Below are 24,090 nucleotides of genomic sequence, written 5' to 3'. Positions count from 1 at the left end.
GAGATACTAAGTTCAGGGCAAACTTGTGGCCGTATGTGATATGACAATGAAAAGATTTCAATGCCCTTGTACAACGACAACATGTGACTATCGAGCTCTAAAATTTCATATTTGTATCTATTATATTAATATATCGACTTTATTTGGTACTACATGTATAAATTTACTTAAACTCTGTCCGTGCGTTTCTTTTGTTGAAGAGTGTATTTTAATGAGGTTGTGAGTGTTTAGTGGACCGGGAAGTAATTGCAGTCAAACAAAATACGTCCTCGCTCTCCTGTTGTGTTAGGGCTGTTCGTGGGATAGTATACAAACTCCTGTCGTTCTGTGGGGAAGATGTAAGTACCATTTTGTGTTCCCATTTCACTTGAGCTTCAGTGCCAGATGTCTTTTCAGGTGATTTAGTTACGTTTGCATTGATCTCTTCATTGTTCATTGTTATGTGAGTGACCAGACACTGTCTGTTTCCAGACAATGAATCGGTAATGTATCTAATGGATGAAATTTAGCGAATAAATATCCCCCAATGGATGACAGGTATTCTTGGGAACGAACTGATGCCCCATTACAGTGCTGTAGTATTCAGAGAGCGACTAGGGACATTTCTCTGTGACCTTGACATTCTCACTATCTGCAGGTGATTCCGGGAAGATTAGAGAACACGATCAAACAATTATAATGACGTCACACTATTATTGTTGTACTTGATTATGAGCCAGGAATCCATAGGCCAAAGTGAGTGAGTATGGTTTTACGCCGCAATTAGCAAAATTCCAGCAGTATCACGGCGGAGGGGACACCAGAAATGGGTTTCACACATTGTACCCATGTCGAAAATCGAACCCGGGTCTTCGGCGTGACGAGCTAACGCTTTAACCACTAGGCCACACGACCGCCGCTAGGCCATTCTGAACGTGCTTTTTAAACAAGTTAAACCTATAGATCTAGACAATTATGCAAAAGTATGGAGAAATTAAGGATCATCCATAACACGATTTAAGTAGAAGACATGACTCGAATATGTTCGAGGCTCGTTGATTCTACTCCCGGGATAATAAAAAAAACCCACATGACGTATCTATATCGACTAAGCTATCGATCGGGAGGTTACAACTGACCGATTGTGGCCTGACTGACTGTGTGTTTCGTGCCGTATGCTATGGTCTCAATCGCTGGCTTACATATCTATATATGTGACAGGTACACTTCCCATGAATCAACCATACTCTGACCATAATAGTAATTAAGTTTGAAACACTTCAATTACTGAATCTAACACGTCACGCCGAAGACCCGGGTTCGATTCCCCACATGGGTACAATTCGTGAAGCCCATTTTCCGGTGTCCCAACCGTGATATTGGAGGAATATTGCTAAAAGCGGCTTAAAACAATACTCACTCATTCACTTTGTTTGCACAGCTCAGGATTTAGACGGGTTTTTATTCCTGCAACGGCTGAATCAATTCAAAGTAGCTGCTCCCCTTAACGTTTATATGTATATATTACAGTAATTACTTATATTCCTATGACCTCATGGGTCACGTTTGACTCAGCTACAGTAGTTCTCTCTGAAGAATTGTCTCAATTAGTTAGGTTCACTTAGTTAACTTCTACGTTCTACATTCCTCTGGGCTTTTCTCTCACATTAAGCTGACACGCCATGATGCATCATACTCTTCAAGGTCACAACACTGTATCAGCAAGATTGGACCTTACTTGACTTTACATGCATTTGCATGTGTGGAAAGGATCTCATTGATTTTTTTCATCTTATAATGGTACATCCAGAACATAAACTCGACTACAATAGAACAAATCTAGCACATGTTAACAGTTTTATAACAGAAACATCTATGTGTCAACATCCAATTAGTCAAGATCGTTAAATGTCCGGACTTCCTGCGTATCAAGTTACAAGTTACTGTTTGTGTTGAACTATTTCAGGAAACCGCTGAAACTCATGCTCTTTGCCCTCCTACTCTGTGTGGTTGTGTGCTTCCTGCTGTTTCTGACATGGCCGACCCAGCCAGTTGTGTTCACTGCGGAGCTCAGGTACGGCAATATTCACCCTTGTTTGTTTAAAGTGGCAGTCAGCAATACTCCAGCTGCATCACGGCGGCCTGGAAATAATCGAGTCTGGACCAGACAGACCAGTGATGAGCAATGCCCAAAGCCGTTTGGGTACGTCGACACACAATCAACACATTAGCGAGTCCGGCCTTCCGATCAACTAAGTCGTCTCTTATGACATGTATAGTGTAACAAAGTGCACCAAGGATTTACATGATGAGATCAACTAATAATTGTACATATATTATAAAATAGAGATAGCGTTACTGCACATGTGGGTAGTGGAGATTACTAAAGATTATATCGGACGATGTATGCCCTAAAAGTTATTAATTTGTCAAATGCGGATGTAGCAGCAGATAAATTAGATAGATAGCATAGGGCTTTATAAGGATGTGTCAGTACAAGGCATAGCAGTTCCTGTCGTGATTGCATCTAGTGCAGACAAGCTCTCAGTCTCAGGTGGTCCAGGGATAGCAGTTCCTGTCGTGGCCCCATCTAGTGCAGACAAGCTCTCAGTCTCAGGTGGTCCAGGCATGGTAGTTCCTGTCGTGGTCCCATCTAGTGCAGACAAGCTCTCAGTCTCAGGTGGTCCAGGCATAGCAGTTCCCGCCGTGGTCCCATCCAGTGCAGACAGGCTCTCAGTCTCAGGTGGTCCAGGGATAGCAGTTCCTGTCGTGGCCCCATCTAGTGCAGACAAGCTCTTAGTCTCAGGTGGTCCAGGGATAACAGTTCCTGTCGTGGCTGCATCTAGTGCAGACAAGTTCTCAGTCTCAGGTGGTCCAGGGATAGCAGTTCCTGTCGTGATTGCATCTAGTGCAGACAAGCTCTCAGTCTCAGGTGGTCCAGGGATAGCAGTTCCTGTCGTGGCCCCATCTAGTGCAGACAAGCTCTCAGTCTCAGGTGGTCCAGGGATAGCAGTTCCTGTCGTGGCCCCATCTAGTGCAGACAAGCTCTCAGTCTCAGGTGGTCCAGGGATAGCAGTTCCTGCCGTGATTGCATCTAGTGCAGACAAGCTCTCAGTCTCAGGTGGTCCAGGGATAGCAGTTCCTGTCGTGATTGCATCTAGTGCAGACAAGCTCTCAGTCTCAGGTGGTCCAGGGATAGCAGTTCCTGTCGTGGCCCCATCTAGTGCAGACAAGCTCTCAGTCTCAGGTGGTCCAGGCATAGCAGTTCCTGCCGTGATTGCATCTAGTGCAGACAAGCTCTCAGTCTCAGGTGGTCCAGGGATAGCAGTTCCTGTCGTGGCCCCATCTAGTGCAGACAAGCTCTCAGTCTCAGGTGGTCCAGGGATAGCAGTTCCTGTCGTGGCCCCATCTAGTGCAGACAAGCTCTCAGTCTCAGGTGGTCAAGGGATAGCAGTTCCTGCCGTGATTGCATCTAGTGCAGACAAGCTCTCAGTCTCAGGTGGTCCAGGGATAGCAGTTCCTGTCGTGGCCCCATCTAGTGCAGACAAGCTCTCAGTCTCAGGTGGTCCAGGGATAGCAGTTCCTGCCGTGATTGCATCTAGTGCAGACAAGCTCTCAGTCTCAGGTGGTCCAGGGATAGCAGTTCCTGTCGTGGCCCCATCTAGTGCAGACAAGCTCTCAGTCTCAGGTGGTCCAGGGAAGACAACGTTGGGAATAAAACCACCCTGCAGTTTCTGAAGTCGTCTCCTAAGATCTGGGGCTTACAAAACACATCCATTGTTTTGGAACATGTGTGATGAGTTCTTTGTTTTCTGCAAATACTTAATTGGCGATACTCTCGAGTCGACTACTGGTGTAACATCAGAGCTTCACGTGACATGATGTATCACTTCCATAGCATATTCTCATGAAGAAATAGGTCGATCTACGCGATTTATTTCAACTCGGTGATTCTTTCATATACGTTTCACCACTTGTTGCCCTGTCACGCCCAATGGAATCTGTTTCAGCAGATATTATTATCTGGCGTTGATGATTTATATATAAAGATTGGTTGCCAGTCAGAAGGAATATTAGATTAAGAGATAAACGCTATGTGTTTGCTGGTGTCATTGCATATTTCGGTGCCCGTTTTAGCCGCATTTATCAAATGTCAACCTTTTCGATAAAATGATAATCTTTCCCTGAATACTCACTAACACCAGCAAATCTAAAAACGCATTTGTAAATTCAAAAGGATGTCGGTCTTTTGGTAGCACTCTCTTTCTGCTGTAGACGCTATGGAATGCTATGACAGCACAAAGCAAAATAATGTTGAAAACTATATGCATGGATCACTAAATACAGACGCTAGTCATATCGACATGAACATGTTGAAGGAATGAAGATGGCTGATCAAGAAAAGATGCACGTCTATTACGTAACACGTTCGCGCCGAGTCACAAACAGTTTGGTAACTAGAGTGTGTATACAGGATCCACATGACCCTGTAATAATATATACACAAGATGCACTTCCGACTTGAAACAGCAGCATATCCCTTAACAGGAGAATGTTGATCCCTGCACCGTGCTCTGTCTGGTCAACAGGGATACTTAACAAACTCTTTGATCCCGTTAACCGCCTCTTACGTGAGTTGCTGAAGACCAATTCTAACCCGGATGTTCACGGGGAGACAAGCATGGGTTGCTGAAGACCGGTTCTAACCCGGGTCTTCATGGGGAGACAAGCATGGGTTGCTGAAGACCAATTCTAACCCGGATCTTCACGGGGAGATAAGCATGAGTTGCTGAAGACCAATTCTAACCCGGATCTTTACGGGGAGACAAGCATGGGTTGCTGAAGACCAGTTCTAACCCGGATGTTCACGGGGAGATAAGCATGGGTTGCTGAAGACCAGCTCTAACCCGGATCTTCACGGGGAGATAAGCATGGGTTGCTGAAGATCAGTTCTAACCCGGGTCTTCACGGGGAGACAAGCATGGGTTGCTGAAGACCGGTTCTAACCCGGATCTTCACGGGGAGATAAGCATAGGTTGCTGAAGACCAATTCTAACCCGGATCTTTACGGGGAGATAAGCATGGGTTGCTGAAGACCAATTCTAACCCGGATCTTCACGGGGAGATAAGCATGGGTTACTGAAGACCAATTCTAACCCGGATCTTTACGGGGAGATAAGCATGGGTTGCTGAAGATCAGTTCTAACCCGGGTCTTCACGGGGAGATAAGCATGGGTTGCTGAAGACCAATTCTAACCCGGGTCTTCACGGAGAGATAAGCATGGGTTGCTGAAGATCAGTTCTAACCCGGATCTTCACGGGGAGATAAGCATGGGTTGCTGAAGACCAATTCTAACCCGGGTCTTCACGGGGAGACAAGCATGGGTTGCTGAAGACCAATTCTAACCCGGATGTTCACGGGGAGATAAGCATGGGTTGCTGAAGACCAGTTCTAACCCGGATCTTCACGGGGAGATAAGCATGGGTTACTGAAGACCAATTCTAACCCGGATCTTTACGGGGAGATAAGCATGGGTTGCTGAAGATCAGTTCTAACCCGGGTCTTCACGGGGAGATAAGCATGGGTTGCTGAAGACCAATTCTAACCCGGGTCTTCACGGGGAGATAAGCATGGGTTGCTGAAGATCAGTTCTAACCCGGGTCTTCACGGGGAGATAAGCATGGGTTGCTGAAGACCAATTCTAACCCGGGTCTTCACGGGGAGATAAGCATGGGTTGCTGAAGATCAGTTCTAACCCGGATCTTCACGGGGAGATAAGCATGGGTTGCTGAAGACCAATTCTAACCCGGGTCTTCACGGGGAGATAAGCATGGGTTTCTGAAGATCAGTTCTAACCAGGATGTTCACGGGGGAGATAAGCATGGGTTACTGAAGACCAATTCTAACCCGGATCTTCACGGGGAGATAAGCATGGGTTGCTGAAGATCAGTTCTAACCCGGATCTTCACGGGGAGATAAGCATGGGTTGCTGAAGACCAGTTCTAACCCGGATCTTCACGGGGAGATAAGCATGGGTTGCTGAAGATCAGTTCTAACCCGGATCTTCACGGGGAGACAAGCATGGGTTGCTGAAGATCAGTTCTAACCCGGGTCTTCACGGGGAGATAAGCATGGGTTGCTGAAGACCAATTCTAACCCGGGTCTTCACGGGGAGACAAGCATGGGTTACTGAAGACCAGCTCTAACCCGGATCTTCACGGGGAGATAAGCATGGGTTGCTGAAGATCAGTTCTAACCCGGATCTTCACGGGGAGATAAGCATGGGTTGCTGAAGATCAGTTCTAACCCGGATCTTCACGGGGAGATAAGCATGGGTTGCTGAAGATCAGTTCTAACCCGGATCTTCACGGGGAGACAAGCATGGGTTGCTGAAGACCGGTTCTAACCCGGATCTTCACGGGGAGATAAGCATAGGTTGCTGAAGACCAATTCTAACCCGGATCTTTACGGGGAGATAAGCATGGGTTGCTGAAGACCAATTCTAACCCGGATCTTCACGGGGAGATAAGCATGGGTTACTGAAGACCAATTCTAACCCGGATCTTTACGGGGAGATAAGCATGGGTTGCTGAAGATCAGTTCTAACCCGGGTCTTCACGGGGAGATAAGCATGGGTTGCTGAAGACCAATTCTAACCCGGGTCTTCACGGAGAGATAAGCATGGGTTGCTGAAGATCAGTTCTAACCCGGATCTTCACGGGGAGATAAGCATGGGTTGCTGAAGACCAATTCTAACCCGGGTCTTCACGGGGAGACAAGCATGGGTTGCTGAAGACCAATTCTAACCCGGATGTTCACGGGGAGATAAGCATGGGTTGCTGAAGACCAGTTCTAACCCGGATCTTCACGGGGAGATAAGCATGGGTTACTGAAGACCAATTCTAACCCGGATCTTTACGGGGAGATAAGCATGGGTTGCTGAAGATCAGTTCTAACCCGGGTCTTCACGGGGAGATAAGCATGGGTTGCTGAAGACCAATTCTAACCCGGGTCTTCACGGGGAGATAAGCATGGGTTGCTGAAGATCAGTTCTAACCCGGGTCTTCACGGGGAGATAAGCATGGGTTGCTGAAGACCAATTCTAACCCGGGTCTTCACGGGGAGATAAGCATGGGTTTCTGAAGATCAGTTCTAACCAGGATGTTCACGGGGGAGATAAGCATGGGTTACTGAAGACCAATTCTAACCCGGATCTTCACGGGGAGATAAGCATGGGTTGCTGAAGATCAGTTCTAACCCGGATCTTCACGGGGAGATAAGCATGGGTTGCTGAAGACCAGTTCTAACCCGGATCTTCACGGGGAGATAAGCATGGGTTGCTGAAGATCAGTTCTAACCCGGATCTTCACGGGGAGATAAGCATGGGTTGCTGAAGATCAGTTCTAACCCGGATCTTCACGGGGAGACAAGCATGGGTTGCTGAAGATCAGTTCTAACCCGGGTCTTCACGGGGAGACAAGCATGGGTTACTGAAGACCAGCTCTAACCCGGATCTTCACGGGGAGATAAGCATGGGTTGCTGAAGATCAGTTCTAACCCGGATCTTCACGGGGAGATAAGCATGGGTTGCTGAAGATCAGTTCTAACCCGGATCTTCACGGGGAGACAAGCATGGGTTGCTGAAGATCAGTTCTAACCCGGGTCTTCACGGGGAGATAAGCATGGGTTGCTGAAGACCAATTCTAACCCGGATCTTCACGGGGAGATAAGCATGGGTTGCTGAAGACCAGCTCTAACCCGGATCTTCACGGGGAGACAAGCATGGGTTACTGAAGATCAGTTCTAACCCGGATCTTCACGGGGAGATAAGCATGGGTTGCTGAAGATCAGTTCTAACCCGGATCTTCACGGGGAGATAAGCATGGGTTACTGAAGACCAATTCTAACCCGGATCTTCACGGGGAGATAAGCATGGGTTGCTGAAGATCAGTTCTAACCCGGATCTTCACGGGGAGATAAGCATGGGTTACTGAAGACCAATTCTAACCCGGATCTTCACGGGGAGATAAGCATGGGTTACTGAAGACCAATTCTAACCCGGATCTTCACGGGGAGATAAGCATGGGTTGCTGAAGATCAGTTCTAACCCGGATCTTCACGGGGAGATAAGCATGGGTTGCTGAAGACCAGTTCTAACCCGGGTCTTCACGGGGAGATAAGCATGGGTTGCTGAAGATCAGTTCTAACCCGGATCTTCACGGGGAGACAAGCATGGGTTGCTGAAGATCAGTTCTAACCCGGATCTTTACGGGGAGATAAGCATGGGTTGCTGAAGACCAGTTCTAACCCGGATCTTCACGGGGAGATAAGCATGGGTTGCTGAAGATCAGTTCTAACCCGGATCTTTACGGGGAGATAAGCATGGGTTGCTGAAGATCAGTTCTAACCCGGATCTTCACGGGGAGATAAGCATGGGTTGCTGAAGACCAGTTCTAACCCGGATCTTCACGGGGAGATACGCATGGGTTGCTGAAGATCAGTTCTAACCCGGATCTTCACGGGGAGACAAGCATGGGTTGCTGAAGATCAGTTCTAACCCGGATCTTTACGGGGAGATAAGCATGGGTTGCTGAAGACCAGTTCTAACCCGGATCTTCACGGGGAGATAAGCATGGGTTGCTGAAGATCAGTTCTAACCCGGATCTTCACGGGGAGACAAGCATGGGTTGCTGAAGATCAGTTCTAACCCGGATCTTTACGGGGAGATAAGCATGGGTTGCTGAAGATCAGTTCTAACCCGGATCTTTACGGGGAGATAAGCATGGGTTGCTGAAGACCAGTTCTAACCCGGATCTTTACGGGGAGATAAGCATGGAATGATAAGGGAAGGTTTACCTTGGTATAATGTTTTATCACCTCGATGCCGGCAAACAAGGGTTTCAATAGAATTTGCTCAGAGTGACCGATATTTTGTTATAATGTTTTCAGACAGACTTAAAAGTATGCAATGATATAGATTTTTTGACAACTGAAAATTTAAACCAGCCATGCACTACACGTAAATGAACATTCTCCCAAACCACATGATTAAACTTGAACCTAACGTGAAAGTTGTCATTGCCTGTGATTCATACTAACTGAACAGGTCCCGATGTTTCCATAGCCCTACGATCGTAGATGATTGAACACATTGATTTCATGTTTCTTTAGTCGATAAATGATTGAACACATTGATTTCATGTTTCTATAGTCGATAAATGTACGAAGTCGTATTGGCAGCCACCTTTATATATCAATGGTCGCGTGTATTAGTATTCACATTGTAAAAGTAAAGTAAATCATTTCCATTTTGGTCAAGTCATGTTTGTACAGACTAGGTTTAGTAGCAGGCTACTGTACAGACGGAGTTTTCCAGAGTTGTATTTTTGCAATTTACTCATATTTTGTGTTGAGAATATGTGATGAAACATAGCATGGTCTCAGGGCATTTGAGCTGTTATAGATTGGAAAGTGTACCATACAAATTCAAAATTTAATATAGTCATAATGCAGTCATGTGATTACACACTGAGGTGCAACTTAACAAAACATAATCCTATGTGCCTTGAAGTCTCACATCATTCACAACCTTTGCGATATACCACCTCGAAGCCATTCTTCAGTTTAACGAGCAGTGCGTCTACAAAGGCTGGGTTAACACATACGCAGGGTATCCAGAAGTTTCAGTGGTCTGTGGTAGTGGTCAGTGTACTGCAAAGTGGATCTCCTCGCCATGTGATACTAATTACCTCAATGCATGACTGTTTGTTTGTTGTTTAACGCTGCACTCAGCAATAGTCCAGTTATATGACGGCGGTCTGTAAATAATCGAGCCTGTAGCAGACAATCCAGTGATTTACATCATGAGCATCGATCCAGGCAAATGTAATCAATGACATCCATCAACCAATTCAGCGAGCCTGACCACCCGATCCCGTTACGACAAGCATGGGTTGAAGATCAATTCTACCCCGGATCTTCACGGGTTTTATGACTGACGTGGTTGTTGTACACTAACGAACCTGCGCTGTTAATAACAATATGCTGGACTTCCTCATTGTTTCTGTTTCTTTATGCATATGAATCGAAATTTCTGTTCGGATTGACAAAGTCAAAACAAGGTAATTTGGCCAAGAAGTTTATCTTAAGCTTCAGGTATATCGATGATCGGATGTCGCTCAGTAACTATCAAATAGCCAATTCCCTTCCACTGATTTACAAACCTGAACTAGAAATACAGGAGACCAGTGAGACAACCTCGCCTGTTTCCCGTTAAGATCTATGCATAAAGATTCAGAGTGACAAAACACTCCCCACAAGACTGTTTGACAAGAGGGATGAATTCAACTTTCAAATAGTCAACTTTCCCTTCATGTCGAGAGCAATATTCCAGCAGCTCCAGCCTTTGGTGTTCACATTTCACAACTTTGGAGGTACAATCGAGCATGCTCTTTCTACCAAGATGTCAAAGAGTGCCATACGGGTCTTACTCAGAAGCTGTTTGATCAAGGTTACAACAGTCAGGGCCTCAGTAAAGCTTTCAAAATGTTTTATGGTAGACATGTGGAGGACATTTCTAAATTTTTCGCATCAGTTACAAAAATGATGTCCGATGCAATACATTATTTTGACTTGTACCATATGTTCCCATGTTTTTTCAGGTGAACAACTGACTTGCCTTTGCATGAGTTTATGATGGTTGCCACCGGTGGGGCAGGATACGCTCACCTTTTCGCGAACACCTGGTATCATTACTATTTGATAGTGATTCATACACACATGATATACTCGGAATTATACAATCGACTCTGCTTTATGCATAGATTTCTTTTGGATATGGAAAGGGTTTTGTCGCTGTATTTATTTATTATTATTATTATGATTATAGAAAAGGTTGTTTCGCTTTTTTTTAAAACAGATTACATTTCTTCCAGCGCGAGGGAGGTCGCTGCATCTGACATGAGTGTTACAAAGGAGAATTCCACACACGATAAAGGCGACACCTTCTCACCCGTTAGGGCTATGCAGGACCAGGACAAGACCAATCATAGCAAGAACAAGAACACACCTACCAAAGACAAGCTTGAAGAGAACATGACACCGTCCGACAGTTATACATCAAACGCCAACGTAAGACAACACCCGCGGTACCTCATCTACCTGTGTGACGAAATTCGTTCTTGTGGAGGTTGGGGCGACAGACAGAAGGGAATAGTAGCTGCTTATCTACTTGCTGAAGTAACAGGTCGACAGTTTGGTATCAATATGTCCTATCCTTGTGACATCAAAATATTCTATGTCCCAAATTTGGTCGACTGGTATGTGAAGGTGAAGGACATTCGTGGTTTGAATTGGGAAATGGTGGATTGGATGGATAACCGCAAGGGCGTTGTCGACGTTGATATCGACTTTAACATGAAATACCCTAGTGATGTCATCTTCCTAAGAACAAACCGCGATATCATCAACAGAATAAAAAAGAGTTCTAGATATGGTCGCCTTGTTCCAAAGCAGTTTAAAGACGGAAGCCGTGCTCAAGTCTTTCAAACTATATGGCACATTCTAATGAGGAAATCCTTTCATTTTGAAGAACATTTAGACAGGTTTATGAACAGCATTCCAAAGAACGGCGAGTTAGTTTGTGCTCACGTCCGAATTGGGAAAAAACCTACCATTTCAAATGACGGTGCTCCTATAAATTCGTTATCGTCTGTAGATATCTTATGGAGATTTTTGTCTGAGCATGACAATCACAGTCGTGTCTTCATAGCAAGTGACTCTCTTGATGTACGAAATAGTGCCAGGAAATGGTTCGGTGCCCGGGAAATTGACACGGATGGTGTGGTGCTTCATATAGACCGACAAGGACATAAATCTGGTGCTTGCTTGGGCCTTGAGATGGCACTACTGGATCAAACTGTCCTTAGTCTCTGCAAGGTGCTTGTTGTATCAACCAGCAACTTTAGTATCAGGGGTGCCATGATGTCACAACTAGAACAAAAACTTTTTATCTTCAGAAATGGAACAATCACGCCATTTAGATTTAATGGTTGACATGATAATAATGTTTTTCACTGTGTATAATTCGTGTGTTTATGCATTTTATCTACAAGTGAAAATACTCTAGGTGAACTATACCACAGTGACCTGTAGGAACTTCTAAAAAGGAACAATGTACTGTTGTACTGTGCAAAACACCTATTTTACAATTTTGGGGAAAGACCTTTAGGCAAGAAGTAGTCGTCCCCATGGGCACCAAGTGCACTCCCCTTCTTGTGTATGTTTCTTTATGCATATGAATCGGAATTGCTGCCTGGATTGGCAAAGAGAAAACAAGGTAATTCGGCCAAGAGTTTAACTTTAGTTTCGGATATATCCATGATCTAATATGGTTCGATAACCATCCAATAGCCAATTCCCGTCCACTGATTTACCCATCTGAACTAGAAATACAGATCAGTGTGACTGCCTCGAATGTTTCATGTTTAGATCTATGCATAAAGATTCATAGTGACAAAACACTCTCCACGTACGTGACTTTAAGACAAGAGAGGTGACTTCAACTTTGCAATAGTCTACTTTCCCTTTATGTCGAACAATACTCCTTCAGCTTCAGCCTTTGGTGTTTACATTTCACAACTTTGGAGGTATAGTCGAGCATGCTCTTTCTACCAAAATTTCAAAGAGTGTCATACGACTCTTGCTCAAAAGTTGAATGATCACGGTTACAACTTTCAAGACCTCAGTAAAGCTTTGAAAAGTTTTACGGTAGACATGTGGAGGACATTTCCAAATTCCACGCATCAGTGATCGAAATGTTGTCCGATGCAATTCCCTATTTTGACTTTTGTTCCCATATTTTTTTAGGTGAACAACTGACTTGCCTTTGCGTGTGTTTATGATGGCTGTCATCGACATGATCGCAGGGCACGCTCACCATTTCGCGAACACCTGTTATCATCACTATTTGATAGTGATACATACAAAAATGCTCATGATATAGTCGGAATCGTACAATGGACCCTACTTTTAGCAGAGGTTTCTTATGAACATGGATATATATGGTTTTGTCGCTTATACTTAGAAGGTTGCATTTTAAGTATTGGTTGTGATGGACTGATCGACCTAATACTGGATACCCGTGAAGATCCGGGGTAGAATACGTCTTCAGCAACCCATGCTTGCCGTAAAAGGCGACTATGCTTGTCGTAAAAGGCGACTAACGGGATCGGCTGGTCAGGCTCGCTGACTTGGTTGATGCATGTCATCGATCCCAATTGCGTGGATCGATGCTCATGACATTAATCACTGGAATGCCTGGTCCAGACTCGATTATTTGCAGACCGACGTCATATAGCTGGAATATTGCTGAGTGCGGCGTTAAACAACCAACCTAATACTGGAGTTGTCAGATACTTTGGATGTTCTGTGCAGATTATGGTAAACGACATGTATAGTTTGACCAGAAATTATTGAGAATTACAACATTGTAAATTATATGTTTATTAAGTCATAGACCAAGAGATAAGTTTTTCCAACAATCTCTTCTTACGTAAAGCTACAAAACAGTAAACATTTCAATATTTTGTCAGACCACCTCTTTACCTAATACACGCTTCAATGAGGAGAGGCATACTGCCTATGAAGGAAGTCGGAAAGTCACGAGTCACACTGTCCCAATATATCACCAACTCTGCTTTAATATCACATGTATTTTTTAGAATTTATTAACGAGTTTGTCCTTCATGATTCCCCTAATAGTTTCAGTTGGGTTCATGTCCGGACTGTAGCTGGGTCCTTCCAGGAGTGGAAAATTTTTCTCGTTAAACCATTCCTGAGAATGCATAACTTTGTTTTGGATCATTGTCGCGCTGAAATGCCCAAAATGTCACTATACAAAATTTGTGACGTTGGAGGGAGATGTCCCTATGTACTTTGACGCTGGTAAATTGTTCTATCTGTACGTTTGTTCCACATGATAATGCAGGTTGGATACAGCCACACTGAACTTTTATCTGAGAACATTACATTGTCCCAGTAGACATTTATCTGCTCAAACGTCGTTCTTGCTGTAGATCTACAGGTTTTAGGAGTGGTGAAGAAATTCCTCGTGATTCTGCCATTCCATATTATACAAATGCGTTCTCTTTGTCTCTTGAGCATGAACTATTTCTCTGTTAATCATTTCATGCCTAATAGTTTCTATGCTCATGCGTCTGTTTTCAGACGCCAATATACCAAGTCGCCTTCTGTCGCCAACAGTGTATTTCGTTTGCCTACCTGCTCCAATTGTGCGCCCAATTCCATCTCCACTCTCAATATTTTTCAAAACACGGTACACGGATAATGGAATGTCTCTTCTCTCTGTAATGACATGTGCTGATCTGAGTCCTTTATTGTATAATTCAGAAGTAATCTTTCTCTTATTTAAAGCTGCCACTTGCACGGTGGTCTTGTTTGCCGTCTGCTAGCTTGTTTACAAATATAACACGCGGAGTTGTCCCCTTCGAATCAACTTCAGAATACGTTTTACAAAAACATGGCCACATTAACCAAAATGTGATGATAAATTCTTAATAATTCCTGGTCAAACTATTTCACTTCTACATGCAGCCTTGTTCAAAGATGAGCATTTGAATCTGACCAGCAAGGGAAGGGTCAGTCGTACTACTTGATATAATGACAACTCTAAAAGTTTGGTACCTTCTCAGTGTGTAAAACGTTTTGTGGTGTAGGATCGCTTAGAGCATGCAAGTAAACAATAAACCATATCTTAAACAGAAACGAGGCACAGTCTGCCCAGTCGTTTAAGGATTGTACATCGTTTGGCGAGCCAGTATATGTATCTAGGTTTGTCAGCATGTCATTATCGGAGCCCTGCATCACTTCCTGTTTCCTGTCACGTCAAACTGACACGTTGTGATAAAACTGTATAATCACTGTTTAGAGTTTGTTCAGTGTGTTATTTATATCCTTGTATTGCCCTGATACACATAACATACAAACATAAGTGTTGTTATATCACACAACATCTAAACTAATCTTTATTTACTGCGAAGACACAGGTGGTCTAACTGCTCATGCAGAGTCGCGTCCCTTAGCCGCATCAGGATAAGCTGATCGTTGTAATAATTCATAGATTCATTCTGCTGACGTTAATTGGATTTTCAGCGTAATTCGAGAGTTCGTGGTTTTATCTCAGAGGTAAAACGTGTAGGAATTGTAATACTTTCCTCACACAGGTAGCTGTCCGCCGTGGTGACCTTCTCAGAGCCCTGCAGAGAGCTGAAGTGGATTTGAAGCAGAGAGGAACTGGATGGCCGCTGCAAACACACAGGACGTTGAGATGAAGGAGATCAAGGTATTGTTGAGACAGCTGACTAGTGAAGTTGCAGAACTGAAGAAGCAACAGAATAACCCATTCCCTGTTTCCTCTGTTCCTTAGATGAACAGAAACCCAGGACCCATAGGACCATCGCCGAATCTGTAGCCTCCACCTCCGCCAGGATTGCCATCATGGTACCAGGATAAGAGAGGGAATTCTAGGAATCAGCAACTCTCTAAGGATTCCATTACTGGAGAGCCCAATTGTTTCAGGTGCAACCAGCCAGGACATATACAACATGGCTGCTGTGTAACTCTGGGACAAGCCATAGGCTTTAGGAGGAGGCGCCCCATCAGTAAACAGCAAGCTGCCAAGCTAGTGGGTCAACTACCAAAGGAAAATTTAAGATGGTACTTGTTGTTACCATGTCTGGTTCTCGGCATTAAGGGGCTAAAACAAGGACTGGTCGGCTCGGAGTCATTTACTGTGTCTGAGTGGGTTTCACCACAGAGGAATACGTCTGAGACCTGCAGCAATTCGGGCTCACATTTATTTCCTCTCACATTTATCTGACACGCCGTGAAATACTGTTCAAAGCGGAGTTAAACCACCTCACTCATTCTTGTGTGTCGTGTATCCATTGGTAGAAGACAACGTAGTGAGTAGCGGCTGTCGAAGCTAGTTTTGTTTAAAGAATAACAGTAAAATATAAGTGTTACGTCTTTGGTAAGAGTAAAAGCTGATATTCGAGACGTGTCAGGGAATGCGTCATACTGTGAATAACCAGGGGAATAACATCTTTGCGCCATGGACCGCCCCCGTGGTGTTGTGGTAGAGCGTCCGCCCGGAGAGCAGAAGGCCCGGAGTTCGATCCCCGGCCACGCCATACGAAAAGAAGTAAAAAGAAGGTACTTGTTGTTACCCTGCCTGGCGCTCGGCATTAAGGGGCTTAAACAGGGACTGGTCGGTTCTGAGTAATTTATATAAGTATACTGTGTCTGAGTTGGGTATTCATGTTAAACTGCGGCAAGGTATCTCAGTGAGCTAGTACTGTATATCGACATCAGTCGGGACTATTAAAGCAGCCACACACACACGTGCATGCACGTCGCTGCATAAGTGTTATAATCTTGGAAGCGACGTTAAACCCTATTTCACCACCACATCTGTATAAGCACGGACTTGTATAACCTGGATAGGTTATATAGGTCCGTGGTATAAGTACAATACTATTGAACGCGAGAGGGGTCCTGAAACACCACACACGCACAAACACAAACAAGCGCGAACACACACACACACACACACACACACACCTCGACCCCCACACCTTTGGAACACCATTTTACAAATCGTGGATCAATCCTTGTCTTCTCACCTCGCCTCACCTCAAAATGTCATTAAATCCGTTGATTGCCTGTGCGCTGTCTAAACCAAGGGAGATAACCGCCGCGGGACTACAAGCAGTACACCCCGTTCGTTTCACACATGGGTGGCGGTATGAGCCGAATGTACCCGAGTGGGTAGTTGCAGTGCCGGAGTGACGTCCCTTGTGTTTACAAAGTCTCGGCGTACGGAAGTTGGGTATTGGTTTGTCATAGTACTTACGATACGTCAAGCTGTTACAACAAAGCAGGAACAATGTCCAACTCTGTACATTTAATATGACAGAACATAACATATATCATATTCAAAATATATAAAATATATATACGTGTTGATCCGACACTGCGAGAAATCAGTCACCCATGCTCGCTGGTGGAAAACCAGTCAAGCGATTCAACTTGAAATTCAACCAGTGTTGTCTCCAGCAAGGCAGATGCACAATGCTCCATCGCACTGGTCACCGTGTCTACGCACACGTTCATAGAACGTGAAATCCGTTGTGAGCCCATTACAAATCTTATAAAAAAAGGACTGCGGTTTGACCACACCCTATAGCGACAGGCGTGTCGTTGACCCAGTGCATCGTCGCGTTCAGGTCGGTTGAAGAATAGAGATACGTCGCAGTGTTTAGCGGTCCACGCTGTGTAGGTGATGTATGTGTGTTCACCACACAGGGGCTTCTCCGTCGCCTACTGATCGGTCGTGTCGCCTGCCGTAGGTTCATCTGGGTGGGGTGTGAGAAGTGTTGTAAACCTGTTTATTTACTTGGATATTGTGTTCATTGTGTCGGAAGGATTTTGAAGCAAGTTTCTGCGTCGCGAGGATGCAGATTGCTTTGAGGTTATCAAAGACGTACTGCTGTCGACAAGTATGCAGTTTAAGAAGCAGGTGAGTTAATGGTCTGTATATACATATGTTGTTGTTGTTTATGAAGATTGTTATTGTGTTTCAACTATCATGTGAATTCATGTGCGTATCTTCAAGCTTCAAGCATCAAGTCTCATTTGATCTGAACAGTGTCCACGTGACCCTAAGTATCCAATCATAATCAAATATATACTCGTTGGCAAAAGTATCTTTGATGATAGTGATTTTGTTTGTGTGTATGTTTGTTGTTTAACGCCGCACTCAGCAATACTCCAGCTATATGACGACGGTCTGTAAATATTCGAGTCTGGATCAGAAAATCCAGTGATCGACATCATGAGCATCGATCTACGCAAGTGGGATAAAGTTTTATGATGTTGTTTTTTTGTTTATTCCATCTATATGTCAGCGATCTTTGGCTTACGGTTACATGCATCAACTAAGTCAGTCTGACCACCCGATTTCCTTAGTCGGCGATTACGACAAGCATAGTCGCCTTTTACGGCAAGCATGGGTTGCTGAAGACCTATTCTACCCCGGATACTCACGGGTCACAAGCACGAGTTGCTGAAGACCTATTCTATCCCGGATCTTCACGGGTCACAAGCATAGGTGCTGAAGACCTATTCTTCCCCCGATCTTCACGGGTCACAAGCATAGGTTGCTGAAGACCTATTCTACCCGGATCTTCACGGGTCACAAGCATGGGTTGCTGAAGACCTATTCTACCCCGGATCTTCACAGGTCACAAGCATGAGTTGCTGAAGACCTATTCTACCCGGATCTTCACGGGTCACAAGCATGGGTTGCTGAAGACCTATTCTCTTTCCCGTATCTTCATAGGGCGTATACACATAGTAGAGTGCCATACTTGTGCAGTGGAACTCAAAACCCAGTAACCACGAAGTAAAATACTAAAGGGACCAGGGCTGCAGGTTCCTGAAACTATTCAGGTATATAATTGTGTGGACTTATTTCAGGAGGATGCGTCTCGGTGTACTTGCAGCCATCTTCCTGGTGGTCGCCTGGTTCTTCATCCTAACCACTGGATCATCCCGACCATTCCTGCTAGCCTATGGACTCAGGTACCATGTGTTTCATACAGTGAAATCCCGATAGTCCGAAATCCCCGTTTGTCCGGAAACTCAATAGTCCGTAAACCCCGATATTTCATAACTCCCGTTAGTGCGGACACCGTGCATTCCGGACAAGTACTGTCTGGACATCTGTGTAGTACAGAGGGGCAACTACAACTAGGATTTCATTCGAAATTTGACGTCCGGATTATCAGGGGTTCACTGTAGAGGACATTGTATACACTACCAATGTGAAAGCTTGTTTGTATGAGCCACGATACAACGCGGGATAAGTATAAGCACGGCACTATTCACATTCCTGTTGGTTGTTTTAAGTGAACTTAGCACTGTACTCTTTTCAAGACATATTTATGACGTAACATATTGGTTTTTTTAATTTTATTTTAATCTTAATATTAAAGAAAACGCCAGCACACTTTTGTCCAAATTGTGTCAACCTGACGGCAACTTGGCGCCGACTCCAAGTTCTTTAACAAGGTCATGCTATTGACCCATGGCGCAAAGGTGAGGTGAGGTGAAATGGTGTTTCACCTTTTTCCAAGTTGCACTTATAGTGCGACGTGCATGCACGTGTGTGTGGCTGCTTGTACTAGTCCGGACTGATGCCGAGTTATAGTTCAAGCCCACTGAGATACCATACCTCAGTTAAACATGAATCCCTCACTCAGACACAGTATACTCAGACTCCGAGCCGACCAGTCCTTGTTTTAGCCCCTTGATGCCGAGCGCCAGGCAGAGTAACAACAAGTACCAACTTTAAACCTCTTTTGGTATGACGCGCCTAGGAATCGAACCCCTGACCCTCCGCTCTACCACATCACCACATCACGGTCCATGGCGCAAAGATGTTATTCCCCTGGTTATTCACAGTATTACGCATTCCCTGTCACGTCGCGAATATCAGCTGTTACTCTTACCAAAGGGGTAACACTTATATTTTACAATTATACTTTTAACAAAACAGCCGCTACTCACTACGTTGTCTTCTACCAACAGATACACACAAAACAAGAATGAGTGAGGTGGTTTAACTCCGCTTTAAACAGTATTTCACGGCGTGTCAGATAAATGTGAGAGGAAATAAATGTGAGCCCGAATTGCTGCAGGTCTCTGACGTTCTCCTCAGTGATGACCCACGAGCACGGTGTGGTGCTGACAAACCTAGAAACATAATTGGGGTGAACCGGGATTCGAACCAGCAATCATTGGTTTCTGGTGTATTCAACGAGCGCAATTCTACCAGGCCCACACCATGTATAAGTACATTTGACATTTTATAGATACAACGCCTTCATTTTGCATATTATAAAAAAAATAAACTGACGGACCCTCAACAAACAATCTCATTAAAATCAGATCTTAGCTCTCTCTATCGCTAAACAAAGATCTGAGGATATCCCATTATGGGTCACGTCAGAACGACCTTTCATCCGACCAATGTAAACGTCGCCTACCAGATCATGAAAGTGACAGTCGGAATGTGTTTTTAATCATGCAACCTCGAAAATGTTATGTATTCCGAACTACAGTTACGGCCCGTATGACTGATTCCGTCAAAATTATCGTCCATCTCTCGCTTCTGTGGGATAAACATTTGAACGGAGGGGGCGTTGCACAGTAGGTGGGAAGCACTGCCAAACAATCTCAGCCATATATTGGACATTCCAGAATGTTCGTTTGTTCAGTTTTCAAAATTATAATCGAGAACTATGTCAACATATCTCTCAAACGTAGTCTGAAATGGAAGTCGCCAGGTTGAAACGCGTGCCGTAAAGCTCGATAAAGCTGCATTCTAATTCGCTGATGTCGACTTCTTGTTATTCATTTCAGTGGTCGGGCAAAGTTCGCGAAAGGTGGTTCTAACGTGACCCGTAATGGCATCTCCTCAGATCTTTGTTTAGCGGCTGCGAGAACTAGATCTGACTTTAATGATATTGCTTATCAAATAACGGGAGACATAAGCAGGGAAGTGTTGTTTTATGTGACGTACCAAGAAGATAACCGGAGGATGAAAAGCGTGTATAATGTTTCTAAAGTTCAGTGTTATTGATAACTAAATACTAAGACCTTTTCTGTTACAATATTTAAGTGAATTCCTTCATTTCTTTCCGCCAGTGCTGGCACAGCTGCGTCTAAGGCGTCGCTATGTTCTGCGCAGAGTCTAGGCGCGCAAGAACCCTTTAATAGTTGGTTCGAATCCCAGATCGGCCTTACTACTCTTTGTTTTTCAGTACTATACCTGACAGCTGTGCTCATGGGTTTCCCTTAAGTCGCAACCGTCTAAATCTTGCATTTCCGTGACAAGCTGACACGTCCTAATACAACTAAAGACATGCTCAAAGCCTGAAAGAACCTAACTACCTCACTCACTCTTTCCATTAAACACGTTCTGTTGTCTAGTGGATAGAGCGTTTCGGCCCAGAGAGCGGAAGGTCGGTCGTTCGATCCCCTGGCGGCACCATATCAAAAGACGTTAAAAGCTGGTACTTGTTGTTACCCCGCCTGGTGCTCAAGAAAGGGATAAAACAAGGACTGGTCGGCTAGGAGTCACTATTCTGTGTCTAACTTAAACACGCACGCACAGAATTAGTTGAACAGAATATTAAACCCTATTTCACCTCATCTCTTACTATTTGTATGTTCAAATGCGAATGGTTATCAGATTGCAAGGTGACATTACTTATGTTCCCAATGCATTAATATTTTTGCGATATGAGTGAGTGAGTGGGTGAGTTTTGTTTTTCGCTTTTAACAGTATTCCAGTTATATCACGGCGTGTCGGCTTAATGTGGGAGGAAAGCCCAAAGTGATGTCTTAGACGTGTATCACTTCAGTGAAACCAACGAGCACGGGTATGGTACTGACAAACCTAGAAACATAATCGGGGCGAACCGGGATTCGAACCCACAATCAATGGTTACTGTCGTGCCCAAGGAACGCAACTCTGTACAGGGAATTGCGGCGCTTTAGACGACTGGCCACCCGTGCCCCCTTTTGCGATATGTTATACCTGTATACCATTGTTTACTGTGGAATATTACATTGGTGTATATCATTGTTTACTGTTTACTGATTGGTTCCAGTCCTTGGAATGTAGCTGCTGTCTCAAACATGAGTGCCAGGCAGGAGAGCCTTGTGTTCGCTGCTGGTGCCAGAGCTGGACAACCATTGAAGACGAAGCATAAGGCCGCAGAGAATCCACAAGCACCTCGTGTCGTGAAGGGAACTGATTACAAAGAAAAAACGACAGAGAAGGTACCTGAGTCCAACAGGAATGACACTAAACGCGCCTATGGACCCCACAGACGGTACCTCATCTACCTCTGCGACAAGAAGGGTCGCTGTGGAGGTTGGGGCGACAGACAGAGGGGCATAGTAGCTGCCTACCTGCTTGCTAAGGTAACAGGCCGACAGTTTGGTATCAATATGTCCTATCCTTGCGATATCAAGATGTTCTATATTCCAAATATGGTCAACTGGAATGTGAAGGTGAAGGACATTCAAGATCTGAGTCGGGAGAATGTGGATTGGATGAATAACCGCAATGGTGTTGTTGACGTTGAAAGTGACTTCAACCTAAAGTTTCCAAGCGATGTTGTCTTCTTGAGAACAAACCAAGACATCATCAACAGAATTAAGAACAGTCCCAGATATGGTCGCCTTGTTCCGAAAGAGTTTAAAACCAAAAACCGTGCTCAGATATTTCAAGCTATATGGCACCTTCTGGTGATACCGTCTATTCAATTTGGGAAACGTATCAACAGGTTCATGAACAGAGTTCCTAAAGAAGGAGATTTAGTCTGCGCTCACATTCGAATGAGGAAAAATCCCAGCATACCCAATGACGCTTCTCAAATAAACGCATTATCTTCAGTTGACTCCTTATGGAGGTTTCTGTCTAAATATAAAAACGCTAGTCGTGTTTTTATAGCAAGTGACTCAGTGGATGTTCGCAATAGAGCCAGGAACTGGTTCGGTGTCCGGGAAATTGACACGGATGGTGCAGTGCTTCATATTGACCTTCAAGGACATACATCTGGTGCTTGCTTGGGCCTTGAGATGGCACTACTCGATCAAACTGTCCTTAGTCTCTGCAAGGTGCTTGTTGTATCAACCAGCAACTTTAGTATCAGGGGTGCCATGATGTCACAACTAGAACAAAAACTTTTTATCTTCAGAAATGGAACAATCACGCCATTTAGATTATAGTGAGTGAGTGAGTGAGTGAATGAATGAGTATTGTTTTTATGCCATTTTCTTAACTATTCCTGCAACACCACCCCGGGGGACTTCGGAAATGGGCTTCACACATTGTACCTATGTGGGGAATCGAACCCGGGCCTTCAGTGTGACGAGCGGATGTTTTATCCACTAGGCTAACCCACCGCCCCTTTTAGATTATAATAGTTGACATGGTTATATTGTTTTTCTCTGTGTGTGCCTGAGCACTTTATCTGGTTGTGGAACATGCTTCAGGGGAAATGACAACTGTACCACGGTCACCCCGCCAGACAGAGCTTAGAACAGCCTAACCAATGTTCAAACAATGGAACTATTTCGTCATTTAACTCATTGTGATTAACATGGGCATGTAAAGGGATAAACACGATGCGCCCTTTAACCCAATCAACGCAAATGATCCTATTTTCCAAGAAAAGCCCCAAACGCATTTCTCGGACAAAACGATTTTGTCAGCTGTGTTCTCAAAGATCTCAATGAAATAAAAACGTCTGACAGGACATTATTCAAATAAGAATTTGCTAGAGTCCGATGCTTGATCCGACCAACCTATTGTTACCTTTACATGTAACGTAGACCTTTTCACCACCTCCAGTGGTCTACTTATAATAATAAAAATAATAATAATAATAATAGGCCATTTATATTGCGCATATTTTCACAACACCCAGATGCATGCTCAAAGCTGGATCAGTGTGCACTCAGGAATCATTCCCAGCTCCCTGGGGAGTATACATTACTTATAATTAATTTCATGGTAGATCTAAATACTGAGGATCTGCACACTGTCTCTCTACACGATGTAAACAGTCACAGCAATGTTTGCATTCTGTTTACAAGATCAAATCAAGCTAAGTGTAAGTTATTATCCTCACAGAACACAAATGTAACATACAACGTAATAAAAGGTGCATGTGTGCATACGTATACGTGTTATGGCAACGTGAGCGACAGACATCACCACCCAGACCCTTACCCAAAGCATGCACACAAAGAACAATACGTTTCTATCAGATAGTAGAAAAATACATTTCCTGATATACAATGGTTGTCTAGATCCTGTTTCGTTGAGACGGTGTTTCCTTCATTGGGACAATAACAAACAGATTTCGTGTGCAGACACTGCCAAGACACGGGCTGTCATAAACAGGAACGTGTGCAGACACTGCCTTGACATGGGATTTCACAAACAGGCA

General features: G+C 44.3%; 2 protein-coding genes across 2 annotated transcripts; both read left to right on the top strand.

Moving 5' to 3' along the window:
• Positions 1–242: 242 nt before the first annotated feature.
• LOC124137367 lies at positions 243–23,405 on the top strand. Its single transcript, XM_046503640.2, has 4 exons — positions 243–338; positions 1,946–2,053; positions 10,915–12,021; positions 22,858–23,405. Coding segments are annotated over exons 1-4 (1,224 nt in total). The 5' UTR covers positions 243–336; the 3' UTR covers positions 22,865–23,405.
• Positions 16,649–23,405, top strand: LOC124137368. Its single transcript, XM_046503641.2, has 3 exons — positions 16,649–17,579; positions 18,539–18,643; positions 21,739–23,405. The coding sequence occupies exons 1-3, from the start codon at positions 17,515–17,517 to the stop codon at positions 22,862–22,864; spliced, it is 1,296 nt and encodes a 431-aa protein (XP_046359597.1). The 5' UTR covers positions 16,649–17,514; the 3' UTR covers positions 22,865–23,405.
• Positions 23,406–24,090: the final 685 nt, after the last annotated feature.

Source organism: Haliotis rufescens, unplaced genomic scaffold, assembly GCF_023055435.1.
Source record: "Haliotis rufescens isolate VD_foot unplaced genomic scaffold, xgHalRufe1.0.p SCAF_80, whole genome shotgun sequence".
NCBI lineage: Eukaryota > Metazoa > Mollusca > Gastropoda > Lepetellida > Haliotidae > Haliotis > Haliotis rufescens.
The sequence above is the reverse complement of the archived record's forward strand: the minus strand, read 5'-3'. Positions and strand labels throughout refer to the sequence as shown.